The sequence below is a fragment of the Pelodiscus sinensis genome, chromosome 20, assembly GCF_049634645.1.
Source record: "Pelodiscus sinensis isolate JC-2024 chromosome 20, ASM4963464v1, whole genome shotgun sequence".
In the NCBI taxonomy this organism is placed as follows: domain Eukaryota; kingdom Metazoa; phylum Chordata; order Testudines; family Trionychidae; genus Pelodiscus; species Pelodiscus sinensis.
In genome coordinates, this window is record NC_134730.1 from 27,980,346 (window position 1) to 27,998,691 (window position 18,346).

Genomic DNA, 18,346 nt, shown 5'->3' on the forward strand with positions numbered 1-18,346 from the left:
GACAGGCACTCGAGACCCCGGGGGCGGGTTAACCGCGTATGCGAAACATACGGTAAGCGCCCATGCTAGGGGCCTGGCTTGGGAACGCCACTACTGACTAGGCTCTCAACGTGTGCTACCCGCTCGTGCTAAGCAGGTGGGATTTACCCGTGCTTTCCGAGTACTGCCCCGGGCCTTAAGAGCAGCACTGTCCGGCTCACAACTCTCACGGCCAGAAACCGGTCCAATAAAACATCCTGCCTCTCAGCACTTTGTCTCTCCCGTGAGCGGGGACCCACGCGCAGGCCTCCTGCAGGCCACTCAGAGGCTCCCACTGGCAGCAACAACAAAATCTACTTTTAAATTAAATTCAATCAGTCGTGTGTTGTGTGTGTTCAGCTGAGCGCAAGGGTCGGCTCCAAAGACTAAGACGACACAGAGAGGGGACGTTTTAGCCCGGACGTGTTGGTTCCAGGAGCGTGGTCTAATTACACTGAACGGCAGGGCCACTTTCACCAGGAAAAGCAGAGTCCCCTGGGGGCCTCCGGCTACTACGGGGGGAGAAGATGCTTCTAGCACCAATTTGTGCCTTGGCTCTGCTGGGAAACACAAATCGGGATCTACTACCAAAAGCCTGGAAACAGCAAGTTCCAAGAGGCCTGCCACCTCGAGGACTCGTCTGTCTCTCGCAGGAGGGAGACCGCTCGAAGGCCAGCCCTGGGAAGTCACACAGGGAAAACATGACTCTAAAGGAATACGTCCACTGTTGGCTCTTCGCTATGGGAAGGCGGCACTGCCCTGGGAATATTTATTACCCAGCATCAAACCACACAGCCCCCCAGAAGCTGTTACTTAGCAGCACCCACAGGGCCCTCTGGCTAAACCTCAGTGCCCCATTGCAGAAGGCGAACCAAAGGGGCTGGTTTTCCACCAACAGGACGGCACGCCAAGCGCTGTTAGCTGGCAGGCGCTGCTCCGCTCCAAGCCAGTCGCAGACATCCAGCAAAGCACACTGGTGTTCAAGGACAGAGAACCCCAGACGCACCCGACTGGCCCAGGGACAAAGTTTCTGTGAACACAAGGTCAGTTCAGGGCAGAAAGCGAGCCCCATCCAAGCTTTGTCGTCTGGGCCTCCGGTTTCCGACTGATTCATCGGCCACACCGACCCGCACCCTCCACGCTACGGGAAGGGCAGCGCTGTCCTTGGCCGCTCAATGAAATCAGACATTTCACTGCTCTGCAGTCTGGCCCACGTGGAAGATAAAAGGGCACGAGGTCTTTGTGGTCATTTAAGAAGCCGCACGCTTTGTGCTCGTGGCCAGACTCCATCCCCGGTTTGTACCCACTGCCGCTTTCTCCCCCCCCCATGCACGTGCACACAACACGGGGAGGAAGTTAGTTCAGTCCAGCTGCATGTCGCAAAGATGAGCCCGCCCCTGGTGGGGAGCAAAGCCGCCGGGGGCAGCGTCCTAAGCAGGCGAGTCCCTGCTGTATAGTTTTAAGAGGCTCCTCAGATTCCTAGAACTTACTCTGCTCAGCCACCTGCAGCAGGACCGTGGCTTTCTGCAGGCAAACGGGCAGCAGCGTGAGCTCTGAATCAGACACGTTCTGACTCGTGGCCGAGTAGGAGACTTTCCCACCTCACCGCGGAGCAACCCTTCTCTCCTGAGTGCGGCCGCGGCTACTGAACACGAGGCCCATTGCCTGGCAAGAGCACAGAGATCCCAGCTGGAATTGGCCTCCCACGTCAGCAAGTTTCCAAATAAGATTCAATGGGAGGAGGTCGGCAGCCTCATCGCACCCTCCTTTGTGCGGGGCGCATGTCAGCACAGCTCAACTACACCTCCTCCAAGGGTGCGCGAGTGGCAAGGAATCTGAAGTCGAAAAACTTTTCTCCAGGCCCCGAAGGGCGTCTCCTTCAGCCCGAGGCTGCCGCTCTCCTGCCTGCAGATCAGAAGTGACCCTTGACCTCAGCTTGGCTGCATGCTGCCCATGCCCTTAGAGTGGCCTCTCGGATGCCAGTGCCCACCCAGCCCACCTGATTGAGCCAGGGGAGCCCGCTCCACAACCAGAATCAGCTGAGGAAGAGAAGAGGATGGAGGATTGCAGCCCAAGGGAGGCCTGGGGGGTGGCTGGCCAGCCGTGCAGCGGAACTAGCGACTCAAGGCCATTTCGAACGCGCCAGCGCTCCCGGAACAGCACGCGGGCTTCTAAGAGATCGGCGAGGGCAGCGCTGGCCGCACAAGCCGCCCTGCAGAAAGCGCCTGACCCGAGAAGTTTTGCAGTCGCTGTTTAATCCAGAGACCGCGCAGCCGAGTGCGTTGAGAATTTAAATTACAAAAAGAAAGCGCTAGAAAATAATCTTGATACAAGAGCGATAATCTGCGGAGATCCCCTGCCTAGGGAACCTGACCCAGCACACTCGCCCAGCGCAGCTGGGATGCTACCGGGGTGTTCCCTGTTCCCAGGGCATGCTGGGATTCCACACTGTCCATGATGGAAGTTATTCGGGGTTATCCCCAGGAGTGAAATTAAGATGCTGCCACCAGTTCTGGCTTGGCCCTGATCTTGACAGGTGATGCGTCTGTGAAGGAGAGAGAAAGTCATTTCAGAATAAGGGAAGAGAGAGTCAAGTCTTGCAAGAAAACCAGGACTTGGCTCTTGTTTCTCTGCCAGGTCAGGAGCAGCCCAGCAGCACCTGGGGAATCTACTGCATGGTGCACCAAGAGTAGCTCTATTTATCCAGCATCGCCTTCGGCCCCACCACATGCTGCTCGAGCAGTTAAAATACAATCTTAAACACCAGCTACAGTCAAGAAACCCAAGAAGGGAAGAGCGAGGGGTCCTCTAGGCCGGCGCCTCGCGCCAGACAATATACAGTCAAAGCAAGCGGTTTCCTGAAGGGGCATGGCTAGATGAGAGCTCCCTCATCTCCGTGTCATGACAACATGCATCCTCCCAGGGGCTCAGCTGGCCCTCTCCAAGTAGAGCTCGCATCAGGGCATGGCCAGCCTGGACTGACTGAGCTACAGGTACTGTCCTAGCCAAAGGCAGACATCCTCCGGCTTCTACTGCTCTCGGCTGCCACGGCTGGGAGGTTGGATTCCTCTCCCACAGCCAGTGTCTCAGTCACCGTTACCCAGGACAGACTCAGCTCCACCGTCCAGGGGCTGGGTTTCTTTGCAGCTCTTCCAGCAAGGCTAGAACCTCATTTCTCCAGGGCCAGGCTAACTCCTTCCTCCCCATGCCAGGCAAAGGCCCAAGAGTGTCACGTTGCACCAAACCTTGCAGTCTGGCCTATTTTCCTCTCATCAGCTACGCGCTGCTACAGATCCTGCATGGGGCCCTGGGGGTGAGCCACCACACGGACCCCTTCCGGAGGCATGAACCATCCCCTCTGCAGAGCCCATGTCCCATGGGGCCTCGTGTTCGGAGACTCTCGACTAGGGATGTAAGCAACTAGTCAACTACCCGATAACAAATGCTTATTGGGTAGTCAAGTAGGAACTTGACTAGTTGCTCCCCCTACCTCCTGCTGCCTCTGTATCAGAGGCAGCAAGGTAGGGAGAGCAGGAGCTGGTGCTGGCTTAAAAGCCAGTTCCCCCCAGCACCAGCACCAGCTCTGTGGGAGGCAGGGGGCCGTGGGGAAACGGCACGAGCGGGGATTGAAACAGTCTCGCTCGCCCCGTCCTGCCTGCTGCTCCTTTCCCTTTGAAGTGCACAACAGCCTCCTGTGGCTCCTGTACGTTTCAAAGGGAGAGGCGCAGCGGGATAGCGAGCGTCCCCCTTGATAGACTTATGGATGGAAATTCCATCGACTACTCAATTCGCTGATTAATCAAAATTGAACATCCCTACTTTTGGAGCTCATGAGACAGTAAGGGGCCTAGGTTAGGACCCTAAAAAGAGCAGAAACTGGATTGGAACCGGAGTCTCCACAGCAGCTGCGCTGGGAGGAATCCCAATGTTTCTGGTATCGCAGAATCCCAAGCTACGTTCTGGGGAAGAAATGCAGCCGGGTCTCTAGCGGAGAGCTCCGCAAGCCACGAAGGGTCAATGCTTTACCGCTACGCCGGGACGCCTCTCTGCAAGGAGAAACGCTCCCAGGAGTCAGGGAGGCGAGGAGCGCGAGAGCACTACGCTGCATGGGCTGAGCAGCGTGAGAGGCTGGGCCGCGAGGGCGCTGACGGTCCAGGTGAAGCTGTGTGTGTCAGAGGAAGCTTGTCCGGCCTCGGCCCACCCAGCTCACTGCCACCCCTGTTCAGAAGTGCTGCCTTCGCTGCACACGACCTGGGTCAGCCCCTGAGAAGAGGCAGGAGCGGGCAGCCATTCGAAGAAAGAAAGAGACGCTACCTGGGATCTGTTCCGGGAGTGGCTCGGCGGGAACTTCAGGGAGGTCGAGCTGTTCCTGCAAGCACATTAAACAGGTCACGTCCCACGTGCTCCACCTGCAGCCCAGGGCAACTTTCAGGCTGGTTTGGACACGATATGCACAGGGGCTTCCACGTGCAAAACGGCATCTGCCCTCAGAGCTGCAGGAGGCGGCGCTGCCCAGAGCATCTAGATTCAGTGCGGAACCAGGCAGCGCCTGACTTTGCAAAATGATGCTTATTACGAACACAGATTAGCCCCGCGTTTCCTCCTGGCAGGGCCGGCTGCAGACTCCCACCACCGCAGCCTTGCTGGGCAAACTGGGCCCTTAGTAAAGCCAGATAACATCAAGCCTGGAGTTTGGAATAGCCTCAGACTAGGGATGTGATAGTGTAGTCGATTAACCAATAAGCAAAAGCTTATAGGCTAACATATAGACTACGTGTATCTTCCTCCCTCTCCCCCCGTTGCCAGTGCTCTTTTAGCACGCCGGCCAGGTCCCAGACCTACCCCCACTGCAGCTCTGAATTTAAAGTGTATTAGGAGCTGGGCAGGCAGGCAGCTCGGCTCAGTTCTGACTCATGCCGGGTCTGGAAGCTCAGACCCCTGCTCCAGACAGGGGCTGCTGCCACCCCACGCTGCTGCCTCTGTATCAGAGGCAGCAGCACAGGGCGACAGGCAGCCAGTCCACAAGAGGAGCTGGTTTTTAGACTGGCTCCCCTCGCAGATCAGCCCCTGCCTGGCACCCCAGGGGGGCTCCTCGGGAGTGGGGCCGAGTGCACTGGCTGCTGGTCTCCCCTCTGGGGACTATAGAACAGTCAAGTAACGGATAAGCAGGGCATGACAAGCAACGGTGAGCCCCACTCGCCAGCCGCGCGGTTTGGCACGCTGCGCATGCACTGATTGCACTGCGGTGCTGTGCCGGGCTAAAACCTACTCACCACGGGCGAGTAGGTGGCCGTAATTGTTGAGCCCTGCCGATAAGAATTCATCGACTATTCAATGAACCGATATTTCACATCCCTCCCACAGACTCCACAAAGGGTGAAGGGGTAGAAAGTGGGACTGCTGGGTGGCGAAGGCAGCGCCCCCGATCCACCAGATTACTGTCTGGAATAACAGTGTCAATAAAAACAACCCTTGAAATCATGCACCGTGCTTTCAGCGTCTCCTAGGTCCACAGCATCTGGCTGGCTCCTTAGCTGACACACAGAACACACACAGGGAGCGCTAATTAGGGTTTCCAGCTGAATTAAATCAACAGCCATCCCCACAGGGGAAACGCCCCCTTGCCTGAGGAAAGGCTGCCACTTGGAAACGTGGATTAAAAGTAATTACCAGAGCATGAAATTAAGGCTCACCTGAGTAATGGCATTTAATTCTTCTAAAATGGCATCTTCATCTTCTTCAGTGAGGCTACCAGCTAGCATTTCATCTATTTGCTGCGTGGGAGAGACAGATGTGCCAATGAACACCCCAGCATGTAGCAAGAGCACTGCTGCGGGAAGCAGCGCACACACCCGAGCCAGTGCGTGTGATAAGAGGGGCCTATGATGCACACAGTTATGGCTCTGCCTGTTTGCCGCAGGCCTACAGTCAAACCTCTGCCGTGAGTTCTGGCAGGTCTCAGTCTCGCCGGTAACAAGAGGCACGAGGCCCATGGCACCACCGTGGCAGGACTGCACATACATACCCTTTGATATTCCACAGCATCTTGGGTTTCGTCTATTATCCTTTCCACCTCCTCTACTGACATGACCTAGGTGGAGAAAGCCAAAATCCACACGTCAGGGCTACAGAACAGGCCCGACTCTGCGTCATGCAGCGCTCTCGGGCCCCCTTACCTCGTGCATTTTATGCAGACATTCATTGCCAATCTTCAGGCCTTCAATCACCTTCATTTCAATCTGGGTGAATTCAATATCCTGGACCTAGAGTGAAAACATGCGTCACTGCGGGCTCAAGAGCTGCCCCACCACCGGCACTGGGCAGTACAGAAACACGCAGCTGTCAGAGACGGGCTGCAAGGCTCAGGCAGCTGGGAAATGGAGCCTTGACTTACAGGTTACCGGTTCAACTCCACCCCAGGTCAGTACCAGTGGGAAGCAATGAGCATCTGATTTCATTGCTGTTCCAGGCCCATGTGAAATGCAGTTTCAGAGCCAACCTTACCCCTATGCAGAATACGCAGTTGTGGAGAGCACCCAAAAACGTGGGACACCGCTGGGTCTTAATGCCCCCCCCCACCTCTTCCTAGCCCTGTTCTGCAGCTCTGCCTCCTCCAGAGAGGATCTAGTGAACTGAAAAGAACCGAGCCATTGGAGGGGTAATGAATCACTGAACGGGCATTTGCCAACCCCAGGTCTAGACTGTCCATTTCGGAATTGACAGGACCTTTGTGTTAAAGTATTTCACAGCCTGCCCCAGCTGCTGAGAGGCCGGGTGCTACCCACTTCAGTGGTGGCCTAGACGCAGTCACCTGAGCTAAAAACGCACCGGGCTGTCCTGGGGATTTACGGGGCACAAGTTGAATAGCACTGCGCAATGCCCCGTAAATCCCCAGGGAGCTGCCTGCTACCCACGTCAGTGGCACCCAAGATGTTGTTGGCACTTGGTAGAGGCCAAAGTCGAAACTGGCCCTAGGCTGAACGCCACCCCTGCCTAGAAATGGTCTTTACCACAGAGGGGCGGTTTCCATTGCTGCACCAGACCAGGGCTGCACTTCCTGCTGAGACCCAGCCTACACTATGCACGGGACCCAGGCCTTAGCTTAGTTAGGAGATGATCATGGTGTAGCCAGCTCCTAGGAAATGTCGTACTAGAGTTGGACTTCCCTGGTCCGGCACCCTCTTGACCTGAGTGGTCCCGCAGGAGGGATTCTGCTGGACCGGGCAGGTCATTTCTGCCCCCCCCATCAGTAGCCCCCCAGCCTGGCTCCACTCCTGGTCTGGCCTCCCGGAGGGCTCCCCACATGCAGGCAGCCCTGCCATGGCAGCCCACGGACCTGCCGCTGGGGCTCTCAGCTTCGCCCCCCCCGGGCAGCAGACTGCTGCTCAGCCGCCAAGGTTCCCAACCCTGCCAGCCTGACCGGGGCAGCACCGGCCCTGCTGCCAGGGCTCCCGGCTCCTCCAGCCCTGCTGCGGCAGCCCCGTGATCCCCACCGCGGCAGACTGCTGTCCCAGCCATTCTGGCTGCCCTGCCACTGGCTCAGCTGGCCTCCCGCAGCAGGAATCCCAGCCGCTGGCCTCCCTGAAGCCAGCCTGGTTGGGTTCCCGGCCCTCCACCGGGTCTCTCTGGTCCAGCAACAGCCATGGCCCTACCCTGACAATGGAGGTTACCAGACCAGGGAGTCCCAGTGGCGAGAGGTCCAACCTGTACTATCAGGGCTCGGGAGCGTGCTGTAATCACACGCAGGCAAAAAGGAACAGGGCAGCCCACAGAGCTGCCCACAAGAAGCCCCGCGCGAGCACTGCTTGATTCTTGCATACCATGCGTTCCAGGTTGCTGATTTGGTTTTCGGTTTTATCTAGCAGCTGCTCCTGGTAGCGCTTCTTCTTTAGCAGCAGCAGGGCTTTTCTGAGCAAACACAAGAGCAGAAAGGAAACTCAAGCGAGGGAGCCTAGAAAGATCACACCACTGCTACAGGACAGGTTTCGGGACGTGCTCGTGTAAAGCGTACCCCTCCCGTGCAACGGCGGAACGACTCCCACCAGGGAGGAGGAACAAAACGGGGCAGATTAGCAAACATTTACAGCCAAGAGAAGGGATCAAGCCACTGAGCAGTAGATAGTTTTGAACTGTGGGAATAACACAGCACCGAGGTGGAGGGAGAAACGTTCAGTCGTCTGCAGAGCCCAAAAGTATAACAAAGTGTGGTGTGAAATTCCCAGCATTAATCCAAACCGGTGTGTGCTCTGAATGGGGATGTAAAATCCCGATTAACCAGTTTAACCGGCTAACCAACTACGCAGCCCGTGGGCTCCCACTCCCAGCCCTGTGCAAGGCTGGTTGCTGGCTGCTGGCAGCCTTGGCATCCAGCCACATGGGGCTGGAGCAACCCATTGCTTGCGACAGGCCACCGGCGAGGGGTGGGGGGGCTGCTCCCGGGGAACCAGTTTACTGTTACCTGGTAAGGGTGATGCTTACCGGATAACCATTCACACCCCTAGCTCTGAAGCCACCATCTCTCAGGCGTGGGGAAGAGCCTGGTGCGGCTACGGGGGATTAGCAGGGACCACGTCAGCTCCGTATTTAGACACCAGAGAACGTAGCAGTCTCCACGTGCACAGCTCAGCCGCAGCGCTCACTGTGCCTGTCACTCCTCGAAACTGACAGGAGCAGACCCTAACCGACCATGGATGGCCTTGGCTTGGTTCTGGGCAGCCCTAGGGCCAGACTACATGAGGGCAATGCTTATTCAGGCCTGGAGGAGGTAAGGAAATCCCTTTACACAGTACACCAGGAATTTACAGGAGACCACATTTTTTGGGGGGAGGGGTGGGCAGCAAGTTTTAGTTATTGATCAGGACTGAAGGCAACAGCCAGGCCTGCTGGGCCCTCCCTCCCATGACAACTGTAGCTTCTCCACACGGCTACTCCTGGACCAGGCTGCTGTTCACTTTCACTTTCAAAAAACATATTAATGCCCCAGATTGACTCCATCCAAGGTAGGAAATACTGGAGAGCAAGCGAGTGGCAGGAGCAGATGTTACCCAGCTGGCAGAAAGGCACAGGGGAAGGGCTGGGAGTCCACGTAATGGAAGGACAGAAAAACACTATTTTTTCCAGTTGTCGCTGGAAACCATGCAGATCTCTTCAAATGTATTTTGTCCTGGAGAATCTCTTTGGTTTGTGTTTAGGCCTAATGATATAGGAGCAACAAATGCCAGAGAGCACCGCCATGCAGGGAGTAGTCTAGTCCTGTGGTATCTTAGAGATTAACATAACTATATAACTATAACTATAGATATAGATATATACAGAGAGAGAGAGAGAGAGAAAGTATCATGAGCTTTTTGTGGGCAAAACCCACTTCCTCTCAGATAAGATGATCCTGAGTCACTCAAATCACCTGAGGATCACTCAAGATCATCTCATCGGAAGAAATGGGTTATGCCCACGAAAACGCTTGATACTATATACATATAATTGGTTAGTCTCTAAGGCAGGGGTGGGCAAGATACGGCCCACAGGCTGAATCCAGCCTGCCACACTTTTTCATGGGGCCTGAGGCCCACCTGGCCGCACCCCCAGGCCAATCGAGATGGGGGGGGGGGGGGAAGTGCACAAAGTCTCCTCTCCCTGCCAAGGCACATGGCTCCAGAGGGAACCGCCAGCTGTTCAAAACGGCTGGCAGTTCCCTCTAGGTGTGGCATGCCCTGCCTGGGCGGTGGGTGGAGGACCTTGTGTGCTCCCCTGCCTGCAGGCCAATTGGGGCCTGGGCGCAGGGAAATGTGCTAAGTCTCCTCCCTCCGCACGCAGTGCCTTGAGGGACTCGCCCCTTCCGCCTCAGGCCCTGCCCCTTCTGGAATCAGCCCGTGACCAGTATCAACACTGGTGAAGTGGCTCCCCTACAAAAATTATCGCTCACCCCTGCTCTGAGGTGTCACGGGAGTACTTCTTGTTTTTGAAGTTACAGACTAACACAGCTAACCCTCAGGCTTTTCCACCATGCAAGAGTCTCAGATCTGTTCGCTGGTCATTGGGACTTGTGCTTTGTGGATAGCTATGTCATAATGAAGCAGGAAGATGAACTGAGCATTTCTGGGAATTTTAAAACACTTGTGGGCTGGGAGGAAGCATCGTAAGACCTGGCCCCAATGCCCAACCGACTAACCAGAAAAGCTCAATGAAATAGCCGTGTGCATACTGGCGTTCTAAAGTACAACTCAAAAGGACGTTAGACTGGACTGTACGCCCTTTGGGAAGATTAGTACAAAAACCCAAAAACCAAAACAAAAAAACCCACCCACAACTAGGCTCAGATTCTAATGACGAATAGTGAAAGAAGTTTCAAAAACAACTTACACATCACTAATTGTGCTCTGTTTACTTTCAGCATTTCTCTCAGCTTGGACAAAGACAATGACTAAAGATAGTTTCCCTTTCAGGATCTCAGAACCGCAATGTCTGAATTTCACACACTGCAGAGTTTATTTGCATTATAATAGCAAGCAGAGCACTCAGGTCAAGGTTCCATTGAGTAGGCGCTATCAAAATATCACATCCATTAGTTTTTTTGTTCAACTGGGTACATATTTGTACAGATACGAGCTTTTATAAAAGGCTGTCTTTATAAAATTTCAATCTAAAGGGCAAATTTTAGGCACCACCACCACGTTAAATCAAGACATAGCCATCCCTTTGCCATTCCTTGACATTATGGAAGTTAGGATCAAAGTCCAAAGATGCCACCAATTCCTTCAGTCCCAGATTCTGCTCTCCAAAGCCTACCTGCAGATGAATCCAGATAAATATTGTCTCTTTGTAACTAAAAACAAGCTGAGCCATGCTTCTCAGATTGACTTTTTGCATGCATTGTTTTGGCGTATTTAAGATGACTAATTAATTTTGTAATCTTCCCAACAAAATAAAAGAGCTTTGTTTCTTAAAGGACAAAGAGATTAAGCATTTCCCTCTGCAGTGAAAGCCAGCAACACAGCTCACCGAAGAGGTATTTCTAACCAGGGGTGTCCAATTTTGCCCAATCATGGACCACATGATTGGAGCCTGTAGAACCCAGGCAATTTGTAGGAAAAGGAAATCACGACAGGTTGAACCTCTGTAGTCCAGAACTCTCTGGTCCAGCAACATCCATGGTCCAGCGTAATTTTAGTTGCTGGATGTCTGCTTATCATGGGCATGACCAAGGCTTCCAGTGTCCTGTAAAGTTTGTTTCCAGCCACCAGCCCTGGCGCTCTGTGTTCTGTGCGGTTCTTTAGCTCTAATTTACCCCTAAACATCGTCTAAGAGCCCACTAAGCAGAGGGAGCGTTAGTGATGCTGCTGGACAATATTCACATCTTGTGATCTGGCAAATTCTCTAGTTCAGCACCAGTCCAGTCCTGAGGGTGCCGGATTAGAGAGGTTCGACCTGTACTTCAATTCATGGGAACTACAAGTCCTAGCAGGGGTTGGTGCACCCAAGGGCTCACACAAATCAAATGACAGCATGAGCCGATGGCCGCTGGACACTGAAGATGATACGACTAGTGTCGATTTTTGCAAACCCTCCTTGAATCTCTCAGGCAAAGTCCTTCAGACCTTAGCACACCAGCTCTCAAACCTACTTTGTAACCTGACCTCTTCTATAGAAAGCACAGAATCATAGAACACTAGAACTGGAAGGGACCTCGAGAGTCCAGTCCCCTGCCCTCACGGCAGGACCAAGCACCGTCTACATCAGTGGTAGATCTTGAGCCTCTGACAGGGGATCCTGACTGGTTTGGCCTGGAAGCTATCGAGTGCGGACACTTCAGTGGCCCCTCTACCCACTGTCCTGCTGCTCCTGCCCTCTGCCTTGGAGCTGTCCCCCTAGCAGCCTCCTGTTTACTGTGCAGGGTGTGGGAGGGAGAAGAGGGGAGGCGCTGATGTCAGGGTGTCCCTCCTCCCCCCATTTCTGTACCATAACTCCACACAGTGAAAGGAGGATGGAGGGAGCTTGCCAATGCAAATCTGTCAGTCTCACACACTGTGTGTGTCTGTCATTCTCACAAACACACGCTGTCCTTCATTCATCTCCTGACCCAACACACATGTGGGGGGCTGTTTTACTTCAAAGTGTGTTGGTTTTTATTTTGGACTGGTCTGTGCATTTCATAATTTTCATTTCTCTCTTACGCTTAATTTAATTCTTTGAGCAGTGAGTTCTAAAATGCCGAACCTGTCACGTCTGGAGTCATTATCCCTGTGGTAACTGCTGCTCCTGGATGTGGATGGCATTAGTGTATATGCCAGCTGCTTAACCTTCCTTAACCCCACTACTCCACCACCCAGAAGCCGTCTCAGTTAAACACTGCCCAGCCAGAGCCTGCTTCCTGAATCTCCTCCTGAACCCAACCTCCTGGCCCAGGCATGAGTCCCCCTGCACCCAAACTTATTCCCAGAGCTTGCACCCTGAAATCCCTCCTCAACCCTAATCTCCCACCCTGGGCTAAGCCCGGAGCCTCTCCCACACTCCAAATTCCTTGGCCCAATATCAGAGCCGGCACCCCAACCCCTACTACAGCCTGGTGAAAGTGAGTGAGGATGGGGGAGAAAGGGGGATGGAGTGAGCGGGTGAGGCCTCGGAGAAGGGGTGGAGCAGAGGCAGGGCCTCGGAGAAGGGGCGGGAAGGAAGCGGGGCAAGGGTATTTGGGTTTGAAGTAGATCTTACATTGCACTTAAGTTGAAAAAGTGGAGAACGCTGGTCTAGATCATCCCTGACAGGTGTCTGTCCACCCTGCTCTTAAGTATCTACATTGATGGAGATTCCACAATCCCCCTAGGCAATTTATTCCAGTGTTTAACCACCCTGACAGGTGGGAAGTTTTTCCTAATGTCCAACCTAAACCTCCCTTGCTGCAATTTAAGCCCATTGCTTCTTGGCCTATTTTCAGAGGCCAAGGAGAACAATTTCCCCCCATCCCCGCCCTCGGACACCCTTTTAGATACCTGAAAACTGCTATTATGTTCCCCCTCAGTCTTCTCCTTTCAAAGCTAAAGCCCAATTCCTTCAGCCTTCCCTCATAGCTCCTGTTCTCTAGACTTTTAATCATTTTGATTGCTCTTCTCTGGACCGTCTCCAATTTCTCCACATCTTTCTCGAAATGCGGTGCCCCGAACTAGACACAACACTCCACCTGAGGCCTAATCAGTGCAGAGTAGAGTGGAAGCAGCCTTGTTTATCCCCTGAACTCATTTATATTCTATGCTTCACAAACATTTCCTGGTAACTTTACTCCAGATGTTTGAAACCACAAAGATCCCTTTGTATTGTAAGGACACTGTCCCCTCTGCCATCTCAGGCCTTTCATGGATCAAAAGCTGTAGCTCCTCACTTACGCTTTCTTCCCATCTCTCAGGAGCTGCCGCGCCACATCTCTCTCTCTTTCCAGATTCAGAGTGATCCTTTTCTGATACTGCTTGAGTTTATCCCGCTGCTGTTTCAGTTGCTAATGGAGGAGAGAAATAAAAACAATTACAGTTCAATTAAAAGTCAAGTCTTGGATGCGTAATTGTACAACAGCTGTTTGACAGTCCAGACAAGGCACATCTCTGTCCATTCTATCTGTCCAGATAGCTCTCGGTTTTTCGGTGTCAGTGACTAGCTCCTAGAAGACACCACCACGGCACGTAGCGAAAGTGGTTAAACTGCAAAAAGTCTACGCTCAAACTGATGTCTCCTCCTGGCTTTGTAATGTCTCGTGCCTCTAAAGGAAAAATTCTTGCAAGGGGGGTTTCCAAGACAAACACACCTATTGAGCTTAGCGTGGGCTTCCAGTGGAAGCCTGGAATGGTACAAACTAAGTGCTGTAGGGGTGGACGTTTCAGGACTGTCAAGACACATGGATATTCTCAGCGCAGCCTGGAAGCGTTTCCCCAATGGAGATGTGCAACCGCTCCATGCGGTGGAGCCGCTCCAGACAAGTCCCTCTTTATACCAACTTAATAGTTCTGGAGGGCCACTGGGCCCAACATATAGAATCAAAGGGCTGGAAGAGACCTCAGGAGGTCATCAAGTCCAGCCCCCGGCCCAATCCCAACTAAATCAACCCAGCCAGAGCTTTGTCAAGCCAAGACTTAAAAACCTCTATGGATGGAGATTCCCCCTTCCTAGGGAACCCATTCCAGAGCTTCCCCACCTACCTAGGGAAATCGTTTTCCCTAATATCCAACCTAGACCTCCCCCACTGCAACTTGAGACCATTGCTCCTCCTTCTGCCAACCCTCACTACTGTGAACAGCCTTTCTCCATCCTCCTTGGAACCCCCTTCAGGAAGCTGAAGGAGGCTCTCAAATCCCCCCTCGCTCTTCTCTTCTGCAGACAGGGGTGGCTGGAGGCTGCGGCAGCTCCTGGCGGAACACGCGATTGGCGCCCCCACCTGCACAGCTGTCAATGGCGTGACGTCAGCATCGGGTGCCCCGTTGAAGACCTAGGCCTATACTCATGGGCCGCCCGTCTGCAGACTCAACAAGCCCCAGTCCCTCAGCCTCTCCTCGAAGGTCACGTGCTCCAGCCCCCAAATCGTTTCGGTCGCCCTCCGCTGGCCCCTCTCCCGTGCGCCCCCACCCTTCCTGCAGCGGGGCCCAGAACTAAACGCAGGGCTGCAGGTGTGGCCCCCCTAGAGCCCAATGAAGGGGAATCACCCTTCCCTGGCCCCGCTGGCAACGCCCCCCCAATGCCCCCCACGTGCCACTAGCCCTGGGGCTGCAAGGGGCCCCGCGGGCAACGCCCCCCCCAATGCCCCCCACGTGCCACTAGCCCTGGGGCTGCAAGGGGCCCCGCGGGCAACGCCCCCCCCATGCCCCCACGTGTCACTAGCCCAGGGGCTGCAAGGGGCCCCGCGGGCAACGCCCCCCCAATGCCCCCCACGTGCCACTAGCCCTGGGGCTGCAAGGGGCCCCGCGGGCAACGCCCCCCCAATGCCCCCCACGTGCCACTAGCCCTGGGGCTGCAAGGGGCCCCGCGGGCAACGCCCCCCCAATGCCCCCCACGTGCCACTAGCCCAGGGGCTGCAAGGGGCCCCGCGGGCAACGCCCCCCCCCATACCCCCCACGTGCCACTAGCCTGGGGCTGCAAGGGGCCCCGCGGGCAACGCCCCCCCCATGCCCCCACGTGCCACTAGCCTGGGGCTGCAAGGGGCCCCGCTGGCAACGCCCCCCCCATGCCCCCACGTGCCACTAGCCTGGGGCTGCAAGGGGCCCCGCGGGCAACGCCCCCCCCCAATGCCCCCCACGTGCCACTAGCCTGGGGCTGCAAGGGGCCCCGCTGGCAACGCCCCCCCCATGCCCCCACGTGCCACTAGCCTGGGGCTGCAGGGGGCCCCGCTGGCAACGCCCCCCCCAATGCCCCCCACGTGCCACTAGCCTGGGGCTGCAGGGGGCCCCGCTGGCAACGCCCCCCCCATGCCCCCCCGTGCCACTAGCCCTGGGGCTGCAGGGGGCCCCGCTGGCAACGCCCCCCCCAATACCCCCCACGTGCCACTAGCCCAGGGGCTGCAAGGGGCCCCGCGGGCAACGCCCCCCCAATGCCCCCACGTGCCACTAGCCCAGGGGCTGCAAGGGGCCCCGCGGGCAACGCCCCCCCCATGCCCCCCACGTGCCACTAGCCCTGGGGCTGCAGGGGGCCCCGCGGGCAACGCCCCCCCCAATGCCCCCCACGTGCCACTAGCCTGGGGCTGCAGGGGGCCCCGCGGGCAACGCCCCCCCCAATACCCCCCACGTGCCACTAGCCCTGGGGCTGCAAGGGGCCCCGCGGGCAACGCCCCCCCCCCCATACCCCCCATGTGCCACTAGCCTGGGGCTGCAAGGGGCCCCGCGGGCAACGCCCCCCCCAATACCCCCCACGTGCCACTAGCCCTGGGGCTGCAAGGGGCCCCGCGGGCAACGCCCCCCCAATGCCCCCCACGTGCCACTAGCCCTGGGGCTGCAAGGGGCCCCGCTGGCAACGCCCCCCCCAATGCCCCCCACGTGCCACTAGCCCTGGGGCTGCAAGGGGCCCCGCTGGCAACGCCCCCCCCAATGCCCCCCACGTGCCACTAGCCTGGGGCTGCAGGGGGCCCCGCGGGCAACGCCCCCCCCAATACCCCCCACGTGCCACTAGCCCTGGGGCTGCAAGGGGCCCCGCTGGCAACGCCCCCCCCATGCCCCCACGTGCCACTAGCCCTGGGGCTGCAGGGGCCCCGCGGGCAACGCCCCCCCAATGCCCCCCACGTGCCACTAGCCCTGGGGCTGCAAGGGGCCCCGCGGGCAACGCCCCCCCCAATGCCCCCCACGTGCCACTAGCCTGGGGCTGCAGGGGGCCCCGCGGGCAACGCCCCCCCCAATACCCCCCACGTGCCACTAGCCCTGGGGCTGCAAGGGGCCCCGCTGGCAACGCCCCCCCCATGCCCCCACGTGCCACTAGCCTGGGGCTGCAAGGGGCCCCGCTGGCAACGCCCCCCCCCAATGCCCCCCACGTGCCACTAGCCCTGGGGCTGCAAGGGGCCCCGCGGGCAACGCCCCCCCCCATACCCCCCACGTGCCACTAGCCTGGGGCTGCAAGGGGCCCCGCGGGCAACGCCCCCCCCAATACCCCCCACGTGCCACTAGCCCTGGGGCTGCAAGGGGCCCCGCGGGCAACGCCCCCCCCCATACCCCCCACGTGCCACTAGCCTGGGGCTGCAAGGGGCCCCGCGGGCAACGCCCCCCCCAATGCCCCCCACGTGCCACTAGCCCTGGGGCTGCAAGGGGCCCCGCTGGCAACGCCCCCCCCAATGCCCCCCACGTGCCACTAGCCCTGGGGCTGCAAGGGGCCCCGCTGGCAACGCCCCCCCCAATGCCCCCCACGTGCCACTAGCCTGGGGCTGCAGGGGGCCCCGCGGGCAACGCCCCCCCCCATACCCCCCACGTGCCACTAGCCTGGGGCTGCAGGGGGCCCCTCTGGCAACGCCCCCCCCATGCCCCCCACGTGCCACTAGCCTGGGGCTGCAAGGGGCCCCGCTGGCAACGCCCCCCCCCAATGCCCCCCACGTGCCACTAGCCTGGGGCTGCAGGGGGCCCCGCGGGCTCATCTCCAGCGTCTCCCCCCCCGGGGCCTTCTCTGCAGACTCAGCCCGTCGGCCCCAGCCCCCTCGCGCCCCCTCCCTTCCTGCAGCGGGGGGGGGGGGGGGGCAGGACCAGGCGGCGCGGGGGCCAGGAGCACGTGCCGCTTGCGGGGCCCGCGCGGCGCTTGGGGGGGGGGGGGGGCGAGTCTCCCGGGCGGGGGGGCGCCGCGGCCCCGCCCCCTCGCAGCGGCTGCCCGAGGCCCCGCCCCTCGCGCCCCCAGGGGCGGGGCCTCGGAGGGGGCGGGGGGCCCCTCACCAGCACGGCCTTGTCCTGCTCCGTGACGCGGCTCCGCCTCTTGCGCCCCAACAGGTTCCCCATGGCCCCGCGCGCGCTCCCCGCCCGGCCCGCGCGGCCTCGCCCCGGCTACGGCGGCCGCGCGGGGCCCGGCCCGGCTAAAAGCGAAAGCGAGGGGGAGGGGCGGCCCGGGAGGCCATGGAGAAAATGGGAGCGGGGGGGCTATGGAGGGGGAGGGGCTATGGGGGAGGGGGGTTGCATGGGGGCTATGGAGGGGGAGGGGCTATGGGGGAGGGGGGTTGCATGGGGGCTAGGGGAGGGGGAGGGGTTATGGGGGAGGGGGGTTGCATGGGGGCTATGGGAGGGGGGCTGCATGGGGGCTATGGAGGGGGAGGAGCTATGGGGGAGGGGGGTGGCATGGGGGCTGCATGGGGGCTATGGAGGGGGAGGGGCTATGGGAGGGGGCAGCATGGGGGCTATGGAGGGGGAGGGGCTATGGGGGAGGGGAGTGGCATGGGGGCTATGGAAGGGGAGGGGCTATGGGGGAGGGGGGTGGCATGGGGGCTATGGAGGGGGAGGGGCTATGGGGGAGGGGAGTGGCATGGGGGCTATGGAAGGGGAGGGGCTATGGGGAGGGGGGTGGCATGGGGGCTATGGAAGGGGAGGGGCTATGGGGGAGGGGGGTGGCATGGGGGCTGCATGGGGGCTATGGAGGGGGAGGGGCTATGGGAGGGGGCAGCATGGGGGCTATGGAGGGGGAGGGGCTATGGGGGAGGGGGGGCGGCCTGGGGGTTATGGAGGGGGAGGGGCTATGGGGGAGGGGGGGTGGCATGGGGGCTATGGAGGGGGAGGGGCTATGGGGGAGGGGGGCGGCATGGGGGCTATGGAGGGGGAGGGGCTATGGGGGAGGGGGGCGGCATGGGGGCTATGGAGGGGGAGGGGCTATGGGGGAGGGGGAGGGGCTATGGGAGAGGGGG

At 58.5% G+C, this 18,346-nt stretch overlaps 1 protein-coding gene across 1 annotated transcript; it reads right to left on the reverse strand.

Annotated features, from left to right (window-relative positions):
* Nucleotides 1–2,253: 2,253 nt before the first annotated feature.
* Nucleotides 2,254–17,540, reverse strand: CHMP6 (charged multivesicular body protein 6). Its single transcript, XM_075904084.1, has 8 exons — nt 17,391–17,540; nt 13,392–13,501; nt 7,839–7,926; nt 6,195–6,281; nt 6,044–6,109; nt 5,712–5,792; nt 4,333–4,387; nt 2,254–2,563 (listed from the first exon to the last, which is right to left on the reverse strand). Exons 1-8 carry the CDS (start codon nt 17,451–17,453, stop codon nt 2,511–2,513), a joined length of 603 nt encoding a protein of 200 aa, XP_075760199.1. The 5' UTR covers nt 17,454–17,540; the 3' UTR covers nt 2,254–2,510.
* Between the last annotated feature and the right edge of the window lie 806 nt (nt 17,541–18,346).

Coding starts and splice junctions, on each gene's coding strand:
- CHMP6 (XM_075904084.1), bottom strand. CDS start 17,453: ATGGGGAACCTGTTGGGGCGCAAGAGGCGGAGCCGCGTCACGGAGCAG. Junction 7,927..13,391: donor CTGAGAGATGGGAAGAAAGC/GTAAGTGAGGAG, acceptor GTGTTTGCTCAG/AAAAGCCCTGCTGCTGCTAA. Junction 5,793..6,043: donor ATGCTGTGGAATATCAAAGG/GTATGTATGTGC, acceptor TCTCCCACGCAG/CAAATAGATGAAATGCTAGC.